Genomic DNA, 24,548 nt, shown 5'->3' with positions numbered 1-24,548 from the left:
CAGCGAGGGAGGGGAGAAGAAGAGATAGAAATTTGTCCAATTTTCAGAGCCCAAACCAAGCTTCAAAAGGAGAAGCTCGAGAAGCCCTTCCCGGCATCAGCTGAGAGCATACAACTCACGTATTTAACATTTTTGTACAGCAGCTATTTTATGCCAGAGTTATGCTTTCAAATTCCCCACGGTGCTGTCTGCCTGGAGTGCTATTTATAGCAATCCTAAAAAACACACCTCCACCTCTGTCCTGGGACCACAGCTTCAGAAATGAGCACGCGAGGGAAGAACACGCTCCTCTTGCCACCTCCGCAGCATGACGTACCCATCCAAACACCGATTAACTCAATGAGCCAAGAGGAGGTCGGGCTTGGCTACATGAATATGGTGAATAACATCAGCACCACCGCAAGATGGGGCTGAATGAAGGCCCCATATGCTGGCCTTCAAATTTAAGGTGTACAGATGCTTTGAGGACAAAGGGGTCCATCCAAGCCTTAAAGTCAAAATCTAAGCTCTAGTGTAAATCCCTGCAGCCCTCTATATAAGATCTGAAGAAGTACAGATGGTATATAGATGATGTATGAATATGATATACAAGGGGACCTTGTGCTAGCAATACTCTGGTAAAACACATGGTGCCAAGTGGCTGCTGAGTGAGGGAAAGGACACAGAAAGCAGATCAAGACCCAGCTGGATGATTCAATCTAGCTACAGGATCGATAAACTCAGTAGCAACAAAAACACATTAGCATTTCTTCACCAACCCTGACCCTTCAAAACCTGCAGAGGCCAGGAGAAAATGCTATCACGAAGAGCCATCGCGGTGGGCTGCCAGAAGTTTCTGATGAGTTCCGGGCTGCCTGCAGCCAGAGTATTGGGAGCCACTCAGTAACAAAAGCAAAACCAGGAGACGTTACTTCATAAAACACAATTAGAAGAATTTAAACATTGTTCGATGGAATGATGCACTGTTCCGTGTAATTGCTTGTTTGATAAATAGCAGGCAATTACAGCTCACACTTTTAGCCTTGAATTATTGCCAAACTGAGTTATTTTGTGAGGTAGAACTGAATCAGCAGTTCACTTACAAAAATTAAGCCCTGGAGAATGTGAAACAATGAAATATTTCTACTCATTAAAGAAGCTGTTGGTGCTAGATAATCAGCACACAGAAACAGCCCAGAAAGGTGGAATATTTATGTGCCCCAATCACTTTTCCTGAGATTCGTCTGGTATGCAAATTGTTTACAGCTTGATAGCATCCCTTAAATTTATTTCCCCCAAAGATTTACAGCCATGTCCTAATCACTGCTCTGCACCACAGGGCTCATACGACACCCCAGTAGCTGACTGGGGCTCTCTGGATCACCCCCATGAACCTTACTCTAAAATCAAGCAGTAAAGACAAAGGTTATTTCTGCACCAGATATAGCGTTGAAGTTTAGGAGTCATTTAGTGGTGCATAGAAACAAACGCCGTGGTTGCCGTCCCACTCACCACGGACACACGTCCTGATCCTCAAGGCACAGCATTACTTGGCAGTCACAGAAAATGTTGCAAGGAACTGATGATGGCTGGATACTGTTCTTTTTGCCCGGGTGACTGTCCCAAGTCCGTTACAACAGCGGAACCGTAACGTATCTGATTTGTGGTTAAATCCACATCTGACAGTTCAGCATCCTTCAGAAAATAAAAAATTCATGTCCATACATATGCATAAATTACTTTTGGAACATATATAATAAAATAATTTGGGGCACTTTACGTAGATAATAGTAGCAAGGGTAATTTGCTTCACAAAAAAAAAATTGTATGTATTTCCTCCTACAGTGTGAATTCATTTCCCACTGGATAATATTAGCCTGAGTTGGAATATGTGCAAATTTTAGTTCCAAGACAATTACATGTTTTGGAGCTGATATTTCATCCGTCATCAAAAGCAGAGACTGAAGCTTTTGACGCTTTAAAAGGCAATGTCTCATTTTTCCAAAGAGAATTACAATGTCCTTTTCTACCGTTCAGAGATACTGAATCATCAAACTCTATTTTCAATTTTGTTACAGTTGAGAAAAAACTGTGTAAAGTAATTTGTAAGAGTTTCTAAAATTTTGTTTTAATGTCTTCCCTCTCTCCTTGGAGCCTCTGTGGTTACTGGAGAGTAGTTTTACAAAGTGGAACAGTATTGATGTAAGTTGAGAATGATGCAAAGTTGAGAGTAATCCTAAATCCATGCTGACAAGCCTTTATATCATACAGACGAAGTGTGTACCTCTTACTCTGTTAATTGCTCAGCATTTTGGGAAGGATGCGTCTTCACATGTATGCCCAACCATGTCATTATTTTGGGATACATAATTCAGAATTTGGGGGTTTAGAACAGAAAGTGATTAAAAATAACAGATTAAAAGTGTAAGCTGGCAGAGGTACATTATCCTGGGGAAAAATTTAGGAGCGTAAGTAAGATCAAACGATTTATTCTTGTAGCTCTCTCATGCTGACAGACCGTCAAGGAACCCAGTTTCATCCAGCCCTCAAGTGAGCAACGTGTCAGAAGAGGGAGTCCTGCCGAGCGGCAACGTGAGACCGGAGCAGGACCTGCAGGGTCACCGCCAACTCCCTGGCACTCTCCCGCCTCCGCCCCGGCCGGTCCCAGTTTGGTTGTGCTTCAAAGGTTACAGCTGAACAGGATCACAGCAGCAGATGCATATACCAAAACGGGACACACCGGATTGGAATAACGCATTTGGTATTGTGGAAATTCCTTTCTAGATGCTATTTTTAATACCCAGTATTAAACATGCTTATGGATATTCCATTTCCAGCACAGTTATTACTATTCAACTGCCATTAATGTAAATGGTGGGTGCTGGTTAATGCCAAGCCATGTGATGAAATTACTTCCTTTCACATCTGGGTTTCTATAGTCTTAAATAAAAAAAAGGACGCTGGTGAGATCAGAGCTGAAACATTGATCCTGATCCACACCACCACCCCCAATTTTGGAAGAAACCTTTGTTTACAGGATAAAGCACATCACAGGCATTATCCCCTCTATCCTACCTAATGCGTAGTGGATAATACTACAGTTAAAAATATTAATGAAAAATGACTAATGGTAACTAAATGATTTACTTAACTGGGCTCTCTCTGTAATGTATTCTTCATATGACAGGCATTTATTAGCTCTCACTGATGACTCCAGACACCCTGCTATGCACAGAGTGCCTGTCTACACATTAAAACTTAATGCACAAAGCAAGAATTATTGATGCTAACTCTGTTCTAAAAGGGTATATCCGCAGGAATTTTTTTTCTGCCATGGCTTTATTTTACTAAGCTACTGAATAATCATGGATTTTAAATTTTACCAGAAGCTAGTGGTCCAAAAACCCTATTAATTTCCCCACAATATTATTTTCCCCACAACTTGTTGTCTTTTTGTGTGTTTTTTTTTTACAGACACATTAAAATAAGTACACGTGTGATGTTTCCAGATTAAAAAACTAGCTCGGAAATCCTAGCACTTGCACATTGTATGCTCTCTGTATGCCCGGAGAAGCAGTGAGTCTTAATGGACCTTGTGTTTTCCTCAGGATTTCAGCCCTTCTAAGAAAAGCCAAATGCTGATGATTACTAGAGCCAAATACTGCATGGAGATGACTACTGCCTTGAATATGCACACACAATTCTCTCCACTTTATTGAAAGGATATACGCTGCGAATGAGCTGAAGCCAAGCGCTTCGCTTGTGCACAGTCCTGATGAAGCATCTCACATGCTAGCACGCAGCAGCTCTGCTGCTCACGGGCCTTTTCCACCCAGAAAGCTGCTGATTCAACTCAACTCCAGGCCTGGCTTTTGACATTGCTGGATGCCCACCAAGCCTGATGTTAATGTGTGATTTAACTGCCTTCTAGAGTCCCCAGGTGAGATTTTCAAAGTGTCTACATATCCTAGAGACTTGGGAATCTCAGAAAATCCATGGTATCTCAGTCTTTTGGGAAAACCACCACCAAGCTACTCTCTTTAATTACAGTTCTTAAAACCAATACATTTTTCCCCTCTTCCTGAGCTAAACAGACCTCAGGCATTATACACAGCTTTTTAATGGCACTTGGCCACCGCTGAAGGAGATCCTCTGGTCCATTTGGTCTGTTCAGCTCCCTTTGGTGCAGCACACCAGCAGTTCCTGACCGTCAGCTCACCCAGCACTGGGACAGAGCACTGGGGAACCTGCGTTTTGCTGCTGGGGAAGTTGGGTGGTTGGCGATTTCTCTTCATACCTTAGACAGCTGGACCAGAGCGCGCCGTTTCCTGCAGCTGAACAGATCCCGCCTGGAAAGATGTGGCTGGAATCTGGCCAAAAGCAAACCTCACTCGGACACATGTCTAGATATTGCTGCTGCCTTGCAAGGACCCACAAGAAGGCACCCGGCCATGGCTGTTTCAGGCCAACCCTCCACTGCCCTGAACCTGGTGTAACCCTCACGCCAGTGGAAAGCGAGCAAAGAGTGGATGCAGAATGACGTTGTTCAAATTTGGCAGACGAAGACGCCTGGTCTGCGTCCCTTTGCAGACTCAAGGAACTTCATAAAGCCTCTACAACAAATAATAGAAAAAAAATAAGCCTCCAAGTTGAGCAGTTGAAGTGCTCCCTCCGTTTCTTTTCCTCTGAATAGAGATAGAAAAGGAAGCACTTTCAAAAGTGCTTGAGTGCCTGTCCCTGAGACTTACCCACCAGAAACCTCAATGAATCACTCACTTTTCCAATTGCCGAAGCCAGGCTGGAAATAGACTTCAACCTAAGACACACAAGCTTTTACCCTATGCCTAAATACAATTTCCACTAACAGCCTGTGCTACGCTGCTTTAATGTAAATGGCAACTTAGACCAGATATAGTAAGGGTCTATAATCTTTTAGCTATATTTAAGCAAAAGAAAGGTCAACAGGCTATTTACCATAATCCATTTTTAGGTTTCATTAAATTATAGCATAAGAAACAAATTGAGCCCGGTCTTTACGATCAGGAAAGAATGGCTCTCTGTGCCTTTTAAAAAAAGAAAAAACCCGAAAATGGAAGGAAATGGAATGATTTGTTAAATGGATATATTTGATAAGGGAACATTAATGCATTTTTCAATAATAAAAGTGAAGAATGCTGTTTCAGCTAGACATTTATTTTCATTTTTATTACACAGACAGTGCTTGATTACAGTTTAGGGAAATGAACTGAAAGAACACATGTACTATTTTTTTGATAGGTAGTCAGAAGGGTATTTTACGGAGTCTGGGAAGAGTTGGAAGGCAGATGATTCAAAGGATAATTGAAGAATGATATTTAAACAGGTTACATTTGTGCCCTCAGGCATTAAACAGAGGAGACTGTTTTTAATTCTCAACACGGGAGTTCACATTGCTGCAAAGCAAATGAATACAATGAATAATTTTGTTTCACAGACATGCAGTAACTGCTGGTTAGCAAGTAGGGAATTTTCCACAATATAGGGAAATAGCAACATTTTATCCGAAGTTATTTAGAATAAGCCAGATGCTATTCAGTTTAATATTCATCATCATTATGTTATAGTATCATATTTTCAGTAGTTTCAGAACAGAGATCAAAAACATTTTGGGGTAACACAGGCAGTAGCAAGAACGTGCAGAGACAGCCCCAGGTGCAGGACTCTGGCTCTGTTGTGTCGGGACTGCAATGCAGAGGTCCAGCGCAGCCTGTTGGGATGCACATCACAGCTGGTCCATGCCTCTGGGGTCTAAGGGTGCTGGTGAAAGCTGTCAGGCCGGTGGCAATGTCCCCCCCTCCACAGTGGACAGATCTGCTCGAAAGCAGCACCCCCATCTCTCTCCCCTGCTTGAGATGTCCCAGCTACATGCAACCCAGCTGCACCCTTGGTGCAAGCTGGGACTCCCTGGTCATGACATAGGGACATTCAGGGCAATGTAGTATTTTAGTATTTAGCATTGTACACTACCTTGCTCAAGCTACGTCTTCAGTGTCAACTTTAGTATCACATTTCAGAAAAAAGGTGCCTTTCTAAGGGTTTCAGCCCTCACTAATGTGTGCTCTGAAGTACGTAACAGCAGGGCAGTCTCTTGAAAACCCCTTGGTTCTCAGCTTCTGACACTCCCATATCCTGCTTAACAACAGAGCACACATTAACCCTTTCCAATAAAAACCACATATATTAATTAGCAAATTTCAGTGGAGTACACACTACATCCACATCGATGACACATTAGTGTATCATGATTAATGCTGTGCACTTCATGCCAACTGAATTCCTAATGATTAGCCACTTAATTCTGAACTGAAACAATTACTCTTCCCATTGAGAATTACTTGTTTCAGCTCAAAGCTCAGCAGCCAGAGTACAGAAAGCCAACCATACCCAGTCATGCAAATACATCTTGTGGAATCAAAATTCAGGTTTACCAATATGTATTTTGTATGCACAATAAAGCATTGGACATACACTTTTCAAGACTGGCACAAAATCTGTTGGCAGGACTGCGCACATCCCTAATTCATAGGTTTCAGCAGCAGCTGAAACACATGCATGTTCATATTTCTGCATGAGAAAGCAGTTTGCCCTTGGTCTATAAAGGCCTCCACACAAGCACTGGCTCTCCCTGATGTCATTCAGATGAACATTTCAGACTCAGTATGTATCGGTGGATGCTGCAGTGACAATGTTGTATGTCAGAAAATCAAACGGGTACATCTTGATTTAGATTCATTATAGTTAGGACCAAATACTTGGCTTGCCTTCAAGGAAGTGAGGAGTTTAAGAGATACATCTCATGGCAGCTGTGTATTTTTGGTAGGTGCACAATTTAACTTGTAACCGGTAATTATACTTGTCACTTTCTACAATCAAAACACTATGCAGACACTAATTATACCACCGATATGCCCCTGAGAAATAGATAAACAGGCATAACTCATTTTACAAGTGTGGAATCAGAGACATAGGGATCTGATGACGAAAAATACTAATGGCAAAACCAGTATTAAAATGTAGGGTGTGCTCACTGTGCAAACTAGCTCAGGCAACAGCATTGGCTGAACATAGCTGCAGCACAGCAGGATGCAAGAACTGCGCCTTGCCAGGCCACTACTGCTGCGACTTTGACGTGATGATGATTACTGTATTATCATTACAGTGATTCAATGAAAGCATTAATGTTCCCACACTTAGAGACACAGACTACAGTATGCATGGCTGAGTATCACTGAACAGATGTTAGTTCTCTGGGACCAGTTGCTCAATGTAGTATTTATAATACAATCAGAGCTGCTAACAACGTGAACGGAGCATTTCCTTAAGTCTGTGCAACTAAGGGACTGACCCCAAAGCAAAGTAAGCAACTTTTGAGGGAGTCATCCTGCTGACTTCAGAAGCTGCTGGATGAGACTCCTCTTATGCGTGATACAAGGGGCTGCTCCAACGTCTGCAAGAGCCGGCAAAAAGATGTCCGTGAATTTCAAAAGACATCAGACCATTTCATCACCTACACACTGACCTACCAAGCAGTGCGGTATTTAGATTTCCTATTCCATATGGACTTGTAGCTCTGCAGTGAAATTTACTCTAACACCTCACTGTATGAGGGATCAGAGGCTGATGTGTGCGACAGTGAGGACGCACAAGGGAGCACGTTATTCCGGGAGACCCTTGCCGTGTCCAGGAGATGTTAGAGGAAAGTCAGAAGCTGCTTCTCAGAATTAATCTTGCAGAATAAAGCAACAGTAGCTGTTAATTGTAATAAATTTGTAACTCTAATTTCTAAATGAGTGGTTTACTTACAGTGCCTGCAGCCAAAGGCTGAGGTCTCCCCCTTTAGTTTTATCTTTGCTTGGCCTCTGCAATTACTCTCCGTGCCCTATTTCTCCAATGCAGAGCCCATGTGAAGAAACAACAGTCCCATGTAAGTATGTTTTCTAAAGATATACACGTCGGCCAAGCCCAGTTGCATCCAGACTGCTTTCCTATCCCCTATTATTATTCCTCAGGCCTCTCCGATTTTTCAGCATGCTTTTTAATGGAGCAAAAGGAATCACAACAGCAACCATTTTCTGGGGCTTGGTGAGTGACCCAAGTTAGTGACCACCAGTAGTTCTGTGCCAGGTCCATTGGAAACACACACCAATACCCACATACGCTGTGCAAAGCCAATCTGCACAAAGCAAGAATCATTTCAATGTACAGCTTCCAGAGACAGGAGCAGGTTTGGCAGGGAAGGAAGGAAGCTTATTTAGGTTATTTCTGGATGCAGATAGCTGGCTGAATACATGGATTTTTATCACGTTGGTACTTACACAAGACTGACTTGTTAGTGACAAGATAGATCTTGAACCTGCACAACTGCAGGACAGCCTTTAATAACAGATGGCAATACTTTGCCAATGGTCGGATAGAGAGATTCGGTGTCTTAGCAGATACCTTCTGTCTGTCTTCTTTGGCCACCAATTTAATTACACTGATAATGTCATGAGAAGCAGAAATCAATTATTCATTAAACCTGCCTAAGAAATCATTCTTTTATCCCGTGTATTTTGTTTCAAGATCATTTACACTTGGGTAAAAAGGCAGTTTTCTTCCTTCAGCGTCAATATTTTATACAGTAACTCACCTAACAGCCCGAGTGAAAATTGAAGTGGGTCTGTCAAAGAGGACCAGGACATGATACTCTGTGCAAGGCATGGAGGTCATGCTTGAAAACCCCACCAATCCGTCTGCTACATATCAGCAGCTGTGTAATTCAGGGATCGTAAGCAGGACGCACGGAGCGATCTGTTACATCCCTTTTGAAAACAAAGCCTTTCAATGCAATTACTTCTCAGTGTCCCATGACTTCTTTAGAGGTTGTTGGAGGTGAAACCACAGATCTTGCGCTGTCTGTTTTCTAGCTCCCTCCATTTTTAATAAACACAAGACCTGGCCTGCAATTACTTTCTTGACAGAAAAGATTTTTTTTCTACGTTCCCACTAAAAGCAATACTTCTCTTTATAAACTCAAAAGAAGACACCAAGCTCTCTTTACCAGCAGACAGACAAACACCTTTTCTTTTGCCTGGTTTGTTTTTGCACTAGTTGACTAAAAATAAACAAATAAATGAGAGTGTAATTTTCAGAGGGACAAGTCTCTCCTCTCTATCTGCTTTGCCATCAACTGTCCACCCTCGTGCTCTCACTGTCTGGCTCCACCACTTCCTGATAAAGCTATGACCATAAACCTGCACAGTAACTCATGTAAAAACATTCTCATTTTTGTAAGATAAAAGGTAGGAATGGGAGAGGGAGACTGAGCAGAGCTGAAGACATCAGGCTGAGAAGGAGACTTCAGGGCTGGAGGAAATGGGGAGGAGGAATGGCAAGAACAGAGAAGCAGGTCTTGGCAAGGAGACAACCTTACCCTCCTGCACACAGCTGCAAATTCAGCAACAGTTTATTAACCCAAATTTACATGAAATAAAGAAGATAAAAACAGCTGCAGAGAAAGCAGCAGAATCATTCCTATCTGTACAGCTGGACACCCTGCGTGCAGCATAACTGAGCCCTAAGAGGCTGTTTGGGAGCTGGACATGACTCAGCTGTGTGCATCGTGCTCCACCACCATACTATCAATGCAGAGCCTTCTATGGTGTAAAATTTACTGCCAAACAATACACAACCACTTATTTGTACATGCACACTGCATTAGTTTTTAGCATCACCCCAGAGCCCCTGAGTCCTTGCCAGAGGCCAAGCCCTACCTGGGCCAGAAACTGCGCAGAAACAAGAGGCGAAAGCATCTTTGCAGACTCACATCTGTGCATCAGGTAGAGAGCAGAGCAGAGCACCTACATTCTTCAGATGGAGACTCAGATTAGCAGCCAGCCATGCACAAATGTGAGCGTGCATAGAGGGGGTGACAGAAGCCTACAGATACAGGACTTACCCACTTAGTGACAGTGTGCCCGTGCCTGGAAAGTGCAGCGTGGAAGGATTTGTTTCCAGGCTGTAAATGTGTGGCATTTAAATGTAAGAAAGTCCATACACTGGCTTTTGTGGGTCCAAAGCTATGGAAAAAAAGAAGGGAAAAGCCTCTCCTGTGCCTACACAAACTGCTCAGAATAGTCATTCTTAGCTATTACTTTATAGAGTGATGTCACTGGCACAACAATCTCTTACAGAAAGAAAGCAGCAATTGTGCAAGTATCTAATATTGCATCTCACCTTCACCACAGGAACCTTCATTCAATTCACATTAAGTAAGACGTTACGCTTTGGAGAAGTACCAAAGATTTCAGCTTCTCCTTACCAGCTCAATGAAACATTTCTTTTCTCCTTCAGCTGAGCTTATTATGAATATTTAATGTATCAAAATGAACTGAAAGCTACCACTGCACATCTGCTCTCCAGCTCTCTACCCATCTATTGACATCAAGGCTTAGTTCCCAAAATATGACATTAACTATATTGCTATGTAAATACAACTCCTTCAACTACCATTTCATAAGTAAAATGTACGCAAGACAAAAGCCAAGCCTGACTTGAATAGATGAAACTGCCCTCTCCCAGCTAGAGATGTCTTTGTTACTTCGGCTCCTGATGTCAATTCCCTGCGCCAGCTTGTACGTTCATCTTCTGTCCTCTAATTGAATTAATATTCACTTCCTCTTACTAATCCCCAGATGCTTGTCTGAAATGATCTAAGACACAGCCCACATTTACAGGGAGAAGAGAAAAGATTTATATTAGGGCATCAATTTGATAGCTACAGAGGTTTGCTAATTTGCTGTGCAGCCAGAAGATCTGGCTGCGGAGATATTGTGATTTTTTACTGTTCCTTCAAAGCTTGGATGTAATGTTTTGCTTTTAGCCCTGTGCTGGAACCACACTCAGAATTCTGTTCAGATGTGATTTAAGATCGAAAAGAAAGGAACACTCCTTCCTGGATTTTCCAGGCACCAGAAATACATATAAACTTCAGTGCACTGTAAGTTTGCCAACTCTCTTTGGTTTGGCTATAGTTATTATGTCACTACCAGAAAAAAAAAAGGGGAAATCTTTTCAGCATCAGACTTACACTCTTCAGCATTTTCTAGTGCAGTAGAATGTATGGAATGGTGAAAAGGGAGATAAAAAAAGAGTTGCAATTATAGCTCCCTTCTGATTCCCTGGATCAGATCTTTTAACTAGAAGTTGGGCCTCTTTAGAGCTTAGGAGTTTTGCCATCAGTTTTCAAGTGATCAGGTTTCACTTTTCTCCCAAGGTTATGAATGGACAGAAACATCTACACTGACAGCATGCTGGAAAACCTAGAATACAAAGCCACTCTCCCCCTCCAATGCAACTACATAATAGTCTCAGTGTGAAGGAAATAAAATTTTGTTTTCGTTCTGCGCCCCCCATTTTGCCATTGCCCCACAAACGTAGGGATGGTTCAAATCTCAGACCCCATCCACACCAGCATATACAACTGCTACAGGTCGGCTGAGCAACAAAGATCTACTTGACTGGCCCCAGTATGATTGCTACAATGTTATTTTTATAGAGGAAAAAAAAGACATACACAATATAAACACTGGTTTTGCTGTGTTCAAATGCTGCATAGGTATTACCTTGTAAAAATACTTTTTTTCCTTTTCTTTCCACACCTCTTCCATGTGAGTAAGAAGCAAGGTCTGAAAACTAGTGAATAAAAGCAGTTTAAGTGTGGCTGGCCCAGGTGAGGATTACTGAAACAACCAATCTTTCAGTATGACGATTAAACAAGCAGACGTAAGAACAACTCCAACAACCAGCAGTTAGGGTGTTTCCCGTGCATGGGGCACGCGTCTGCTGCTTGCAGGGATTCGGCTCCCGGTTCTCCGGTTCTGGGAGAGTGCCCTGACCATCAGCAGCGACAGCCCGGGCCCCTCCAGTTCATACTCTGGAGTGAACTGTTAATTACTGCTGTCATGAGGGTCTGACTATACCAGACAAACAAGATTGACAGAGCAAGGCACAATTCTCTCCTTGTTTTACTAGACCAACAGACAAGCACACAAGGTCTTAAAACGACCATGGCTCTTACTCTATTATAGCCTCAGATCATCATGACAAGAGGCTTAATAAAGAGCCTGTTAGCCTGAAATCCTGCTCATTTCTTCTATTTAGTTTCAGAACGCAAGACAGCATCAACAGGAGAGACTGAAGACACTCACTGCACTGTGTCACCCGTGTATATGATTTGAGCACCCCGCTGCCAAGTGTGAGATGCGCAGTCGAATCGCCTCAAGTCCGTCATTACCCCCCACACACCTGTGAGATTAACCCCAAGTCAACCCAAGTGTTTCCCAGCTACTACTACTGGAAGAACTCAGCCCAAATTCACAGCCAGGTTCAGCCGTCCCCAAACTGCGTATTTTCCAGCTGACCTTTTCGCTCAGCCCTGTCCGTAACCATGCGGTGCAGCCCCGCGGGGGGGGAAGCGTGCTTCTCCAGTGCACTAAGCGAGCAGTACCAATTGGACTGCAGCACCCGGCTCGACCCACCTTATGCCTCCCCACAAACTTCAGCAAAGAGGAACTTACTTGGAAAGCGTCCTTAAATAATCTGTGCTTGATTTAATGATTTACACACTTGCACAAAAACTCTACAGGCTGCCTCCCCACAGTACCATGAATTTCTTTAGCACACTAGTCCCAAAAAGCACGCTGGCTTCTGCAGCCACATCTTTCAAGAGGCAGTATTTTAATCTTGCTTTGTCTGTGGTATTTACAGAGAAGCATTCCTGAATCTCTCTGCATAAAAGGACAAGCAGATTATTGCACTTTCACTGGAGGAAAGCTTTGGTAAGGTGCAGCCGGTTACATTATTGAGGTTAATTTATATAGTACAGAGCTAAAAAGTGAATAATACATATCAGTATTACATACAATATCAATGAATATTACAGTCAGTTTGTAGGACTTGAGGTGCCACATTAGATACAGTTAAGTCTGTAAAAATGGGACTTGGGGAATCTAATCTCTTGAAAATAATTGCAGATTTAACAACAACTTCTGCCCCTCCTTAACATTACAGTTAGATAGTAAATGAGAATTACAAGTACCAGTAGATAGGTTTTATGTCTGTATTCTCTCATTTTCATAATTATGTCTGTTAGGATACATTACAGTCCCTCAGGGAGAGAGAGGTTGCAGCTGGGCTCTCAGGATTTAAAGAGATCATCTGGCCCTGTTGCAAGTGGGCTACGATTCTTCTGCATAGAGTTAAGAAACCTCTTTGATAACAAAAAACACAGGGAAAAAAAGGCAGACATTTAAACACAGTTGCTACCCTTCACACAATGGAGAAAGCTGCCCCAAAACTACTTGCACCAGAAATAAGCAAGAGAGGATACAGTTTACAAGGTCTAGGCTGAGAATATTGGGATACAGCTACTAAGCCAGTGATGCTGGCTAAGCAGGTCTAGGGAGGTGATTCTGCCCCTCTACTCTGCTCTGCTGAGACCCCACCTGGAGGACTGCATCCAGCTCTGGAGCCCTCAGCATAAGAAAGACACGGACCTGTTGGAGCGGGTCCAGAGGAGGGCCACGAAAATGCTCAGGGGGATGGAACACCTCTCCTGTGAAGAAAGGCTGAGAGAGTTGGGGTTGTTCAGCCTAGAGAAGAGAAGGCTTCGGGGAGACGACCTTGCAGCCTTTCAATACTTAAAGGGGGCTTATAAGAAAGATGGCGGCAACCTCTTTAGCAGGGCCTGTTGCGACAGGACAAGGGGGAATGGCTTTAAACTAAAGGGGGGAAGACTTAGATTAGATAGAAGGAAGAAATTCTTGATGCTGAGGGTGGTGAAACACTGGCACAGGTTGCCCAGAGAGGTGGTGGATGCCCCATCCCTGGAAACATTCAAGGTCAGGTTGGAGGGGGCTCTGAGCAACCTGATCTAGTTAAAGGTGCCCCTGCTCATTGCAGGGGGGCTGGACTAGACGACCTTTAGAGGTCCCTTCCAACCCAAACTATTCTATGATTCTATGCTGGAGCGCTTGTTAAAGCGCAGACAGAAGGGATGCACTCTGCCTCTGGAGGAGCTGGTGGCAGAAATCTCTGCTCATTACACCTATTTGCAAACACTGATATTCTCCCACTGCCCTTTGCTTCCTAATCCTCCAAACCGCCACATCTCCCTGCATTTTGAGGTATGATTATCCAGGTTTTCTGGCATATAACTTTCAAGTGGGGAGGAAAAAAAAGGAACTTAATGCAAAGAAAGAGGCAGGTGCCCCATTTGAACACTACTCAGTTCGGAGCAAGCATTTGACTGAACCAACATGGTTCAGGTCACCAGAGGCCTGATTTGGAGACAATTAAACACAAAAAGCCACTGAACGGCACCAGGTCAGAGTGCTGGAGCCCAGGTCTTCTCTCCACCCAGTTGGCCAAGTGCAGCCCTCCCTAACAGGGAGCCCACACATTGCATACAGATATCCAGTTTTGAGAGCTGTGTTGTGCTCTTTCCCCTCCAACACATAGGCCTTTATATTAAAACTCATATGCTCTGAAAATAATAAAATATGAGTCAAGGACTGGAGAAATTACAGAGAGGTGTCTCTGCTGCTTCTTTTTCTGTCAGGGAAATCTGAGCTATTTTGAGTGACAACTGTATTTTTTCATTTCATGCAGGTAACAAGTCTTTTATTAAACACAGGTGCCCAAAATTTCATCCCAATGCACTGCAGTAACTTGAATGAGCATGTCCTGGGGATAATTCTGGCCTTGAGTGCTGGTAGTTACTGTACATACTTGTCTGATTAATTCCTCTTGACTTACAAAGGCATCCATCATGTCACAACAAATGATCTATGAAGCACACTGTACCTGAAACCCTCCCCTCCCCAAGTAATTTCCCCAGCATCTAAAACAGGCTCTTATCATTTGTAATCAGTAATTAATAACAAAGCATTCTCACTAGTGCAATTTTTCTGCTAAGGTTAATGTAATATTTCATCCCAGGCCAGCTGCTGTTTTACGACTTCCAAGCACGACAGTAAGTAATGTCTTTGCATAAGAAGTCATCCACAGAGTAAATCAATTAGCTCCTCTTTCATCAGCAGGCATTTTGCTGCAGCAAGGGAGGTTAATTAGATATAAAGTTGTTTACCAACAGGAGTATGTACCCAAAGTTTGGCATTGTAGGTTGACTTTTCTTCCCTATGTCTCCATTCTGCATCTTTTCCATTAAGGAGTTTTTAATCTATGATCAATCAAATACAGTGATTATGAGCTGCACTTACCATGCTGTTGTTATCTGCACAGATTTGCCTATAAAGATCAGCATCAATCACACAACATATGTTTTCAGTATTGGTAAAACTTTTAGGCCACTTCTTACCCTCAGGAAGGACACACATGTATTTATGACTATCATCCCAGTTGCAAAGCATCAATAAATTCTAATGTATTGTTCTTTAGATAAGCTGCACTGTTTCTCACACTCCAAAGTTCAGATCAGGGTATCTGTCTTGCTGTCCCTGGGAGGAAATTCAGCACACAGAACATATATATGTGAAAAAGGGAGAAAAAGTAGTGTATAGCACTGGTGTACAGTGCTGGTGTAATCTTCTTGTCTTACTGAAATTGGCAGGTAACTCTGGAGACCTACTTTTTTTACCCCTTTTGATTGATATACTAATTGTCTGGCATCTCAGGCTATTCTTGCATGATGTAGCTGACACGTCTGGCTCAGGAAGCTCGTGACCCCACAGGTTGCTGTGCGCTGGCAGAGTATCATGAGTTGTTTATCCTGCTTGTAGTCTGTCCTGGTCACCTGCTGCCGGAGACAAAACATCAGGTGAACTGGACCTTTCATCCTAACTCAGTGGCCTGCCCTTTGGTTCTCATTCTCTTCCAACCTTAATGATTCTATGTCATGTCATGTCATGTTTCTAAGAACGAGAAGCTGTAGCACACAAACAAACTACACAGTGCTCAGTGCCTCAGGATCACCAAGGGCAGAAGTACCAGGTTTTAAGCATTTGAACCTTTGATTCAAAGTGCTGTGGAAGATGCGTACATAGAGCTTGGACCACAAAGCTCACCACAAACCTCTGTCCAGGAACCGGTACTGTTGCCCAGAGAGTCATCCTAGTGAGTGGAAATCAACTGAAGATAGGAAGTTACCAACGCAGATGAAAGTTGAGTGGTGTGGGCTGAACTAGGTTGATGTTTGCCGATGCTATCGAGGCAGCCTGAGCCACAGAAAATAACTCAGCAGCTCTAAAAAAGGAGCATTTGCGGCCTGATGTATAAACACTGTCTGCAAGGCAACAGCTCACTTTCTAGCTTTCACTTGGTGGGAAGGAAGGGAGAAAAAAGCAGAAGTAATAAAAGAAATGTGCCATTTCAGAATGACTGCTCCAAAAACAGTCCAATACAATTTCATAACACAAAGACAACGTGAGGTCCACAGCTCTGACTCACCAGGTTTAGCAAATCACCAGACATCCTGGCTCCAGCTACACCAAAAGCAGCCACCTAGAAATACATCTCTCTGACAAAAAGAAACGTGTTTGAAAAGGCAAGTAACAAACAGCAAACAGCATGACCTTTAGTGAAAGAGTCAAGTGGACTCACAAATTGAAGTCAGGCAAGGTCAAACTAGAAACTGAAACAAACTCATCCTTGGATTTGGATCCTAATGGATATAGGACTGGATCTATGCTGTGTTTCTCTCAGCAGTCTAGACAGTCAGATCAGACAATGATGCAGCCTGTATTTAATGAGAATTAAATGTTAAATCTTGACAACTAGAAGACAAATTCTAACTTTAACGATGCAATTATTTCCCATTCCTTTAACATTTTGTCTATTTTGGTTTGCAGTTTCTTGTAATTCTGTAGCACTTTCATTGCACCAAACAGATCAATGTTAACCACTAAAGTGTGTAAGCCTCAAGTATGCTGCTGCCCAATTCTGAACCTCCGGTGACTCCAGCTCAATGGGCTGACCCACAATTATCTGTTATTTTTGGAGCAGTGGGGCTATACTCAGTCATGCAAATTACAAGACACAGTTGCATACGTTGTCTTCTAAGAATACATCTTGCAAATAATTGTTTACCCATATTCTTAAATTCCTGGGGTTTCGTATACAAAAAAAAACCCCACCCAAGATACAATGCAAGCTTTTGTCACATTCCTGCAAGGCTCTTCATCTGTGTTCAGTTACGTCCAGATTTTCTCCTTTGCTACTTGCTGTGTGTTGAATCCTCTTTCTCTTTCCATTTAGAACTATGTGGCAGAAGGAAAATAATTCTGCTTAATACAGATCCAAACTGGCTTTTTAATAAACTCGTTAAAGAAATGGTCCATTTCAGCCCTCAAAATTTGCCTCAGGTACCTCTGCACCTTATTATTAAGCCTCAACCTGAAAATGAAAGGAAAAAAAAAGATAATAGGGTCTCAAAGACATGCTGCATGCTGCCTGTCATGCACACGGAGACCACAGCCTGGAAATCCACTTACTCAGTGTAAATCCAGTTCAGTTATATTGACTTTTCTTTCCCTCGTGGTATATTAGTGCTCATGAAAAACCTTGCAGCAAAAGCCCTAGAGAAAAAATCTTTTGTCCACAGACAAATGCACTTCCCACATTCTGCTCTATTACAAGAGGCAAAAGAGCCAAAGTGTTCTTCCTACTTTTACAATAATCACAAGGCCAGGCACTCAACTAAGACATAAATAACACATGGGCTTTGCTATGGACACTTTCTCCGGCCTTAATTCAGTGCTATCTCCATCCATTTATCCTCTCCTTCTCCACCAAATATATGAACAATTATGATCAGTCCACTGAAAATTTGACTGCAATTCTAACATTCAGCTCCTATAAGCCACCAGTCCACTCTTTTAGTCACCTCCAGATCATTGCTACATGTTAATTTACTCAAGCCAAATCTTCCTTTCTGTTTTTCATGTTTTTTTCTTTTTCTTGTCATCTTTTCTCTCTTCCTTTCCTTTCCTTTCCTTTCCTTTCTTTTCCTTTCCTTTCCTTTCCTTTCCTTTTCTTTCCTTTCCTTTCCTTTCCTTTCCTTTCTTTTCCTTTCCTTTCCTTTCCTTTCCTTTCCTTTCTTTTCCTTTCCTTTCCTTTCCTTTCCTTTTCTTTCCTTTCCTTTCCTTTCCTTTCCTTTCTTTTCCTTTCCTTTCCTTTCCTTTCCTTTCTTTTCCTTTCCTTTCCTTTCCTTTCCTTTCTTTTCCTTTCCTTTCCTTTCCTTTCCTTTTCTTTCCTTTCCTTTCCTTTCCTTTCCTTTCTTTTCCTTTCCTTTCCTTTCCTTTCCTTTCTTTTCCTTTCCTTTCCTTTCCTTTCCTTTTCTTTCCTTTCCTTTCCTTTCCTTTCCTTTCTTTTCCTTTCCTTTCCTTTCCTTTCCTTTCTTTTCCTTTCCTTTCCTTTCCTTTCCTTTCTTTTCCTTTCCTTTCCTTTCCTTTCCTTTCCTTTCTTTTCCTTTCCTTTCCTTTCCTTTCCTTTCCTTTCTTTTCCTTTCCTTTCCTTTCCTTTCCTTTCTTTTCCTTTCCTTTCCTTTCCTTTCCTTTTCTTTCCTTTCCTTTCCTTTCCTTTCCTCTCTCCTCTCCTCTCCTCTCCTCTCCTTTTCTTTCCTTTCTCATTTACGAAGCCAAAAGAGATTCAAGAGACAAATGATGGTGTCTGCAAAAGACTCAAACAACTCCATAGAAGGAAACAAAACAGCACAGGATCAGAGAGGCTGTTATGTGTCAACACAGTAAATACCTGCAGTCAAACTCTCAGCTGGTGTAAATCAACCTGTCTCCATCTGGGTTTATGAGGGCAGTGCAACCTGATGCTGAACACAGTAGAAAAACCTTACTGATATTAAACTACAACATTTTAAATCTGAGAGTATTGACCCTATCTGGCACCTATTTCAATTGATGGCCAAACTCTCATCTCCCCTAATAGGGAACAGCCAGGAGCACGCTCCATGCGAGGATGTGTGGGTCCTTAATACCATCTCAAAGCAGGGAACCCCATACAGTCCCCTCCCTTGCCCACCTCTCCCGGGGGTCCTGGAGACATTCCCAGGAACAGCAGCAGCAGCAGTCATGGTTGCACACTGCTGCCTATGTGAGGAAACCTGAAGCACGTGAGATGTACAGTGCACTCTATAGCAGAGGATGGTGAGCCATAGGTGGGTTCTCCTGTTATACTAGATCATGTAAAAAACATGGACACATTAAATATTTAAAGTTTCCTACCCTTAAAAAATCACAACTGCACCTAGCTTGTAGTAAACCAAAGCCATAGCTGCAGGGCATCTTTCAGCGGCCTAAGTCTGGTGTTTGAATTATACAGACTCCTTTGAACTACAAGAACTACAAATATTTGCTCGATCAGCTCCACCGTTCCTCTGAGGCAGCTAAACTGAGTGCCAAAGAGTTCCGATGATGGCACACACAGCCATTGGCATCCAGGAGAACAACATGGGATTCAGCAAACCAGGAGTCCAACAGGTTCTGATGCTCAAGGGTTAAAGATCTAACCAATGTTTTCAATTATCTAGATCAGTAAGAGAGAGATTTTGGCCAAAAATGTCTTCTTGCATATTTACTATATATCGACTTCTGACTTGACTTTATAAATGGCTGATCACAACTGCTTCAGCAAAGAACTGCAGAGAAAGATTAGGGGTCTGATCTCCATCCCCCCACCCTCACAACTGTTGGTGAATTCTTGAGGAACAAGCACCCTACTGCCAAAATATAGACCAGTCTCTAATCTGCCACCTTAAGAAAGGTGAGACAGACATTTCTTTGGGAAAAAATGGAAAAAGAAAGATGACCCACGTACTTGAAGAAATATTCTAGAGGTCATCTCCAGACTGTTGTCTTCTATGGCAGCCTCTACTCACTGCCTTTTCTTGTTACTGTTTTCCCAAAATCCAAGCACTTGCTTGCCTGACATTGCCAGTCCCTCTAGGACTGAGTGCAGCATGCAAAGCCCCATCCAAAAAGCAAACAATTACCAAGAACAAAGAAAAAAAGAAAAACTAAAAACTCGGTAAGAACAGGTGTCAGCAAGCTGATGGAAACACTTCGGCACAAAAACCATCATCTGCTTAGTTCAACATTGGCTGCAAGAACTGCTGCACTGCCTCAAACATCGACTTTTCTGGCTGGCTCATAGGCAAGCCCAGAAAGGCATGCTAATGGTTTGCTTGGTCAGGGCGTGCAGAAAGGAAGGAGAGGCAGTGAAGGAGCTTCCAGCTGCGTCCCCTGCTTCAGGAAGCTCAGGAAATTTCAGTTGACCAAGCTTGCAAGGGCTGTGGGATTACGGCCATTCAATGGATGAGGATGTTTCTTACGGGATGGCCTTTAACGATGTTAAAGGGCAAGGAGGTTTTGACTGACACACAGCAGACCCCAGAGAGACTAATTAGTTGGCCAGCCTCTTTTCCCTTCCCCACCCTTCTAGAGCATCTGCAAAGAGTCTTTAAATTTAACCTGCAAATGCTAATATTTTTCCTTTGTAGCACTGGATTGTTCTCTTCAGGGCTTTTACATGTGCTTTCCATTTACGCAATGCTAACTCCCATAATGGTCAATAAAGGCCAGTATATTAAGTATGATAAACTCATGTTCCCAGCCATGCACAGAATTCAAATTGAATTACAAAGTCAGCCTATGTTCATAAAAACAACACTATCGAGCAAATGGAGCTTTACTGCACTACGTAACAGATATCACATATCTTTGGGTTGTTGTCAATTCTTCATATAAATACTTTAAATCACTTAGACTTCATTTTGCACACTGTATAGTGAGTCTCTTCATAATCAAATAGTATTTAAAACATTTACTGCCTTGTTAAATCTAACAAGTTAGATTTATTGGGATAGTCACTTTCCTTAATAGGCAATTTAGTAAAACTCAATGTATTCATTGATGGATAAATATATAATAGGCGGTTGTTAAACCTTAATAAATATGTTTAATAGTCAGCTGGCATTTTCTCTCAATGGCAGCACTTCCTCTCGGCTGCCAACAGGAAATGCTGCTCCTGAATGTGCCAATTCAGCCCACATGCAGGGAATAAATTGATCTAGAGGAGCAAACGGGAGCACAAATTTCAGGTAGCTTTCCTGCGCTGCTTGTCACAAGAAGAACTCTAGCTCAGATTATCCTATGCTCCCATCAAGACCATCAGGTGTTAAATAGCACACAGTGTAAGGAAGAGTATGAGCTACTGTGTTTGCCTAGACTCCATACAAGCAATGAACCAGGACAGGAAGGGCAGCTGGCTACCTGAAAGCCATATAAGTAATATTCATGTATTATTATTGCAATTTACAGTCTTAGCGCACTCCTTGTTTCATGTATATCATGTCGCATTCCCTCACCCCACCCTGCCACTCTGTGTGTTGATCGACAGATTAAATTACAATGCCTCGGCTTGTAGCTAGATCTAAAAGGTACTCTTTTAAGACTTTTAGGTACCTAAGAAAAAATTTTAGAGGAGTCCACACCATTAGACAACTAAAAACCTTTAAAAATCTGGCCCTTAGCTCAAACTGTAGAACTTTATGGCTAAACTATGCAGGTCCCAGGATCAGTTCTCCAAGCTGAAGGCAGCTACTGCATGTGAATGAGAAAAACCAGATCAAAATACCTTCAAGAGAGAATGTATTTGTACGTTGCGCTGGGAAGTTTGATCATAGCCACGAGACACTCACCTGGGTGGGATTATACAGTTCCTGGAGCGGGCTTCTGGATCCTTTCCGGCAGCAAATGTCCATCCCAAATGGATTTCTACGCATTACTGCAAGGGGAAATTGAAATTAATACAGGTTAGCAACATTGGTTAGCAGTAACCTACTGCAATACCTACAGCAAGAAGAGATTTTCCGACAGATCACGGGATTCTAGACAGTGTTGTGTTGTAATTCCTAATTCTACTTTCCCTAGGAATTGTCCAAGAGCTAAATCCTTTATCTATTGTGGAAGTTACTAAAAAAAAACCTCTCTGGTTCCCCTCTTATAAAAGCTGTTATCCAACAACTTCCAGCTTGGGTGCACAAAAATTCAAGCATAGGGACCACAGCGACACAATTTTCAGCAGTGCTAGGGACCTGCTTCTCTGATCATCAGGGAGGAGTCGGATGGATTCCTATAATCAGCATCTCTGAGAGGCAACATTTGAGCCTCTCTCAGCCTAAATACAGAAGTACACAGGAACCTAATATTAAAACATCTGATTTCCAAGCTTTTGGCCTAACTCTTCGGTTTCTCCTAGAACAGACACTCAGCAGTACACGACACACATACAGTCAATCATTGCTGCAAACTATATTTTGCTCTACATATTGCAACTGAGTATTTGACTGATCTGAAAAGTAACATACGCTATTACATCCCAGTTGGAGACCAGCAGGTTTTCAAACCAAAGGCTTTGTCAAAGGTCTGACTGAGGGGCATTTTGGATGATAAGTGTTTCCAGGAGAGACCTTGATCTGAGCTCCAGCAGGCGCAGAGATCATCAGTTTCAAGTTAGACCTTTGAGGCCGTAAGTCTACATAAGAAGCCATTTGGCTCCGATCACCCTCTAGTCATGAGGAAAACAAGAGCTTGCCTGTCCCTCTAATCTCACGTGGCCCACATCATCCTCTGCAAACACTCCTCTGCCCCAGCTTGCTCTGCTAGCCACGGAAGGAGCATCAGGCAATCAGACGCCCACATCAGGCATCGCCGTGAGGGGAGATTTGTCTCGTCAAGGTTTAATTAAGACACAACCAAAAGGAAAGAAGAGATGATCCTGCTGGGAATCCAAAGGCATTAAGCAGTCGGGCACACTTTTACCACCGCTTGCCGCACTTTGTAACCAGAAACTACTGAAGTGTCCTATAGCAACGGTTCTGAGCTGCACCACTTGCAGACATGATATTGCAGGCTTCAAGCCAAGAGTCGGAGAACACAGTCAAGTAATGTTTTAATACAGAGGGCTGATACGCAATCATAATTGATATGTCAAGTACCATGAACCACAGAAAACTGTACACAATTCCGGTCTGGAAACATAATAGATTCCTTCATTTGCTTCCTATCTGTTTTTCAACTGAAGGTAATTATCTAATAACGTGCCGTGTTGCTTTTCCCCTGAGCAAAAAGAAATCCCACGGGTCTTGTGGCAGGAGTCAGACATATATGCTTAGTAAACAAACTGGCTAAATGTTTTGATTTTCTTCACAATTAGGATAGTAATGTTATTAGAGGCTATAATTTTAATTTACATGTTTAAATACCTGATTAACTTCTGAGCATTTTTAGTCACGCAGCCAAGTATTGCGATTCCTTCGTTTTTGTGCTAATGTGCGTTTTTAAAAGTTAACTTAGAAAGTGTTTGAAACAGTTAAAACTTTAAAAAGATTTTGCATGAGTAATGTCAGCTTCCAGCATCTGAAAGTGGTTTTAGGAAGAAAACAGTGAAGTGAGGGTATGAGACATCCAGCAGTCGTTCTAACTACAGAATGCCTGTCCATCCCATCCCCATCTGTTGTCCCCCTCCATACTCTCGTACCAGGAACCGTGTCCAGGGATGCTTTGAAAATAATTTTGTAGCTCCCTCACTATTACAAGAAAACTTTCTAAAATGGAGCCTTCCAGTCAACAGCAAAACACATCGTTTCCATTTAAAACACCAGAGCAGGGGGAAAGGGAGAGGGGAGCGTTTCAGTGTATCCAGGTCATTAGACTGTGATTAACCAGGATCTTGAAACACTGGTGCTTTTTTCCAAAATGAAGAAGAATTCTAGTGTGGTGTTCCCTAATTTATTACTTCACTTTTCATTTCCATTAAATACAGTGAACAGTAACATGCATAAATATATCCCTTCCTGCGTCACTTAGCCAGCAGGTATCAACACAGCAACACTTTATATGCAGCAGTAACAGCCATAAAGATTAAATTATTTGCACAACATGCAAGATTTGATTCCCAGATGTAAACAAACAAACAAACAAACAAAAGCAACTGTCTCCCCAGCAAAAGCTAAATGCTAATGTAGAATCTCAGTCACAGAAGCCATTAAATCTTTTTTATGATTCCCAATATTACTTAATTGGTTTGGTTTTTCAATAAAGCCTTCAGAAGACGTTGTAGTAAACCGCATAGCCAACACAGCAGCTCAACACAGCACTCAGTTCCCTGTTTATCAGTGTCAGCATGCCCTGATGCAGCTGTACACAGCACCTCTGCGCACACCTGGAAAATACTTGTGCCTGGAATTTAACTGCAGCATCGAAATAAAGAGGAATACTCCCCTTTCCTCAGCAGAAATCCCACTCACACCTTTCGCAAAATTCTCCTTTGGTGAGTAACTGTCAGGAATGGTTATATATAGTTCAAAACACTTGCTGGCGTGCCTGTGGACAAACTCACTTCTCAAGGCTCCTGCAAGCAGTTTTCTACTGTCTCAGCTTCTCTGAGGCAGTGTTTCATTATGTGAATGACATGACCTTTTTGCCCTGAATCTCTTCTATAGCAATCTGCAGTAAGAA

At 42.4% G+C, this 24,548-nt stretch overlaps 1 protein-coding gene across 1 annotated transcript in view; it reads right to left on the bottom strand.

Annotated features, from left to right (window-relative positions):
- CHST11 (carbohydrate (chondroitin 4) sulfotransferase 11) overlaps positions 1 to 21,810 on the bottom strand; it is a 98,619-nt gene extending 76,809 nt beyond the window's left edge. Inside the window, exon 1 of the mRNA XM_009332960.1 lies at positions 21,728 to 21,810. Within this exon, the coding sequence (XP_009331235.1) occupies positions 21,728 to 21,790 (63 nt within the window). The 5' untranslated portion in view covers positions 21,791 to 21,810. The remainder of the gene's footprint in view (positions 1 to 21,727) is intronic.
- Positions 21,811 to 24,548: the final 2,738 nt, after the last annotated feature.

This window comes from Pygoscelis adeliae, unplaced genomic scaffold, assembly GCF_000699105.1.
Source record: "Pygoscelis adeliae isolate BGI_AS28 unplaced genomic scaffold, ASM69910v1 Scaffold38, whole genome shotgun sequence".
In the NCBI taxonomy this organism is placed as follows: Eukaryota; Metazoa; Chordata; class Aves; order Sphenisciformes; family Spheniscidae; genus Pygoscelis; species Pygoscelis adeliae.
The sequence above is the reverse complement of the archived record's forward strand: the minus strand, read 5'-3'. Positions and strand labels throughout refer to the sequence as shown.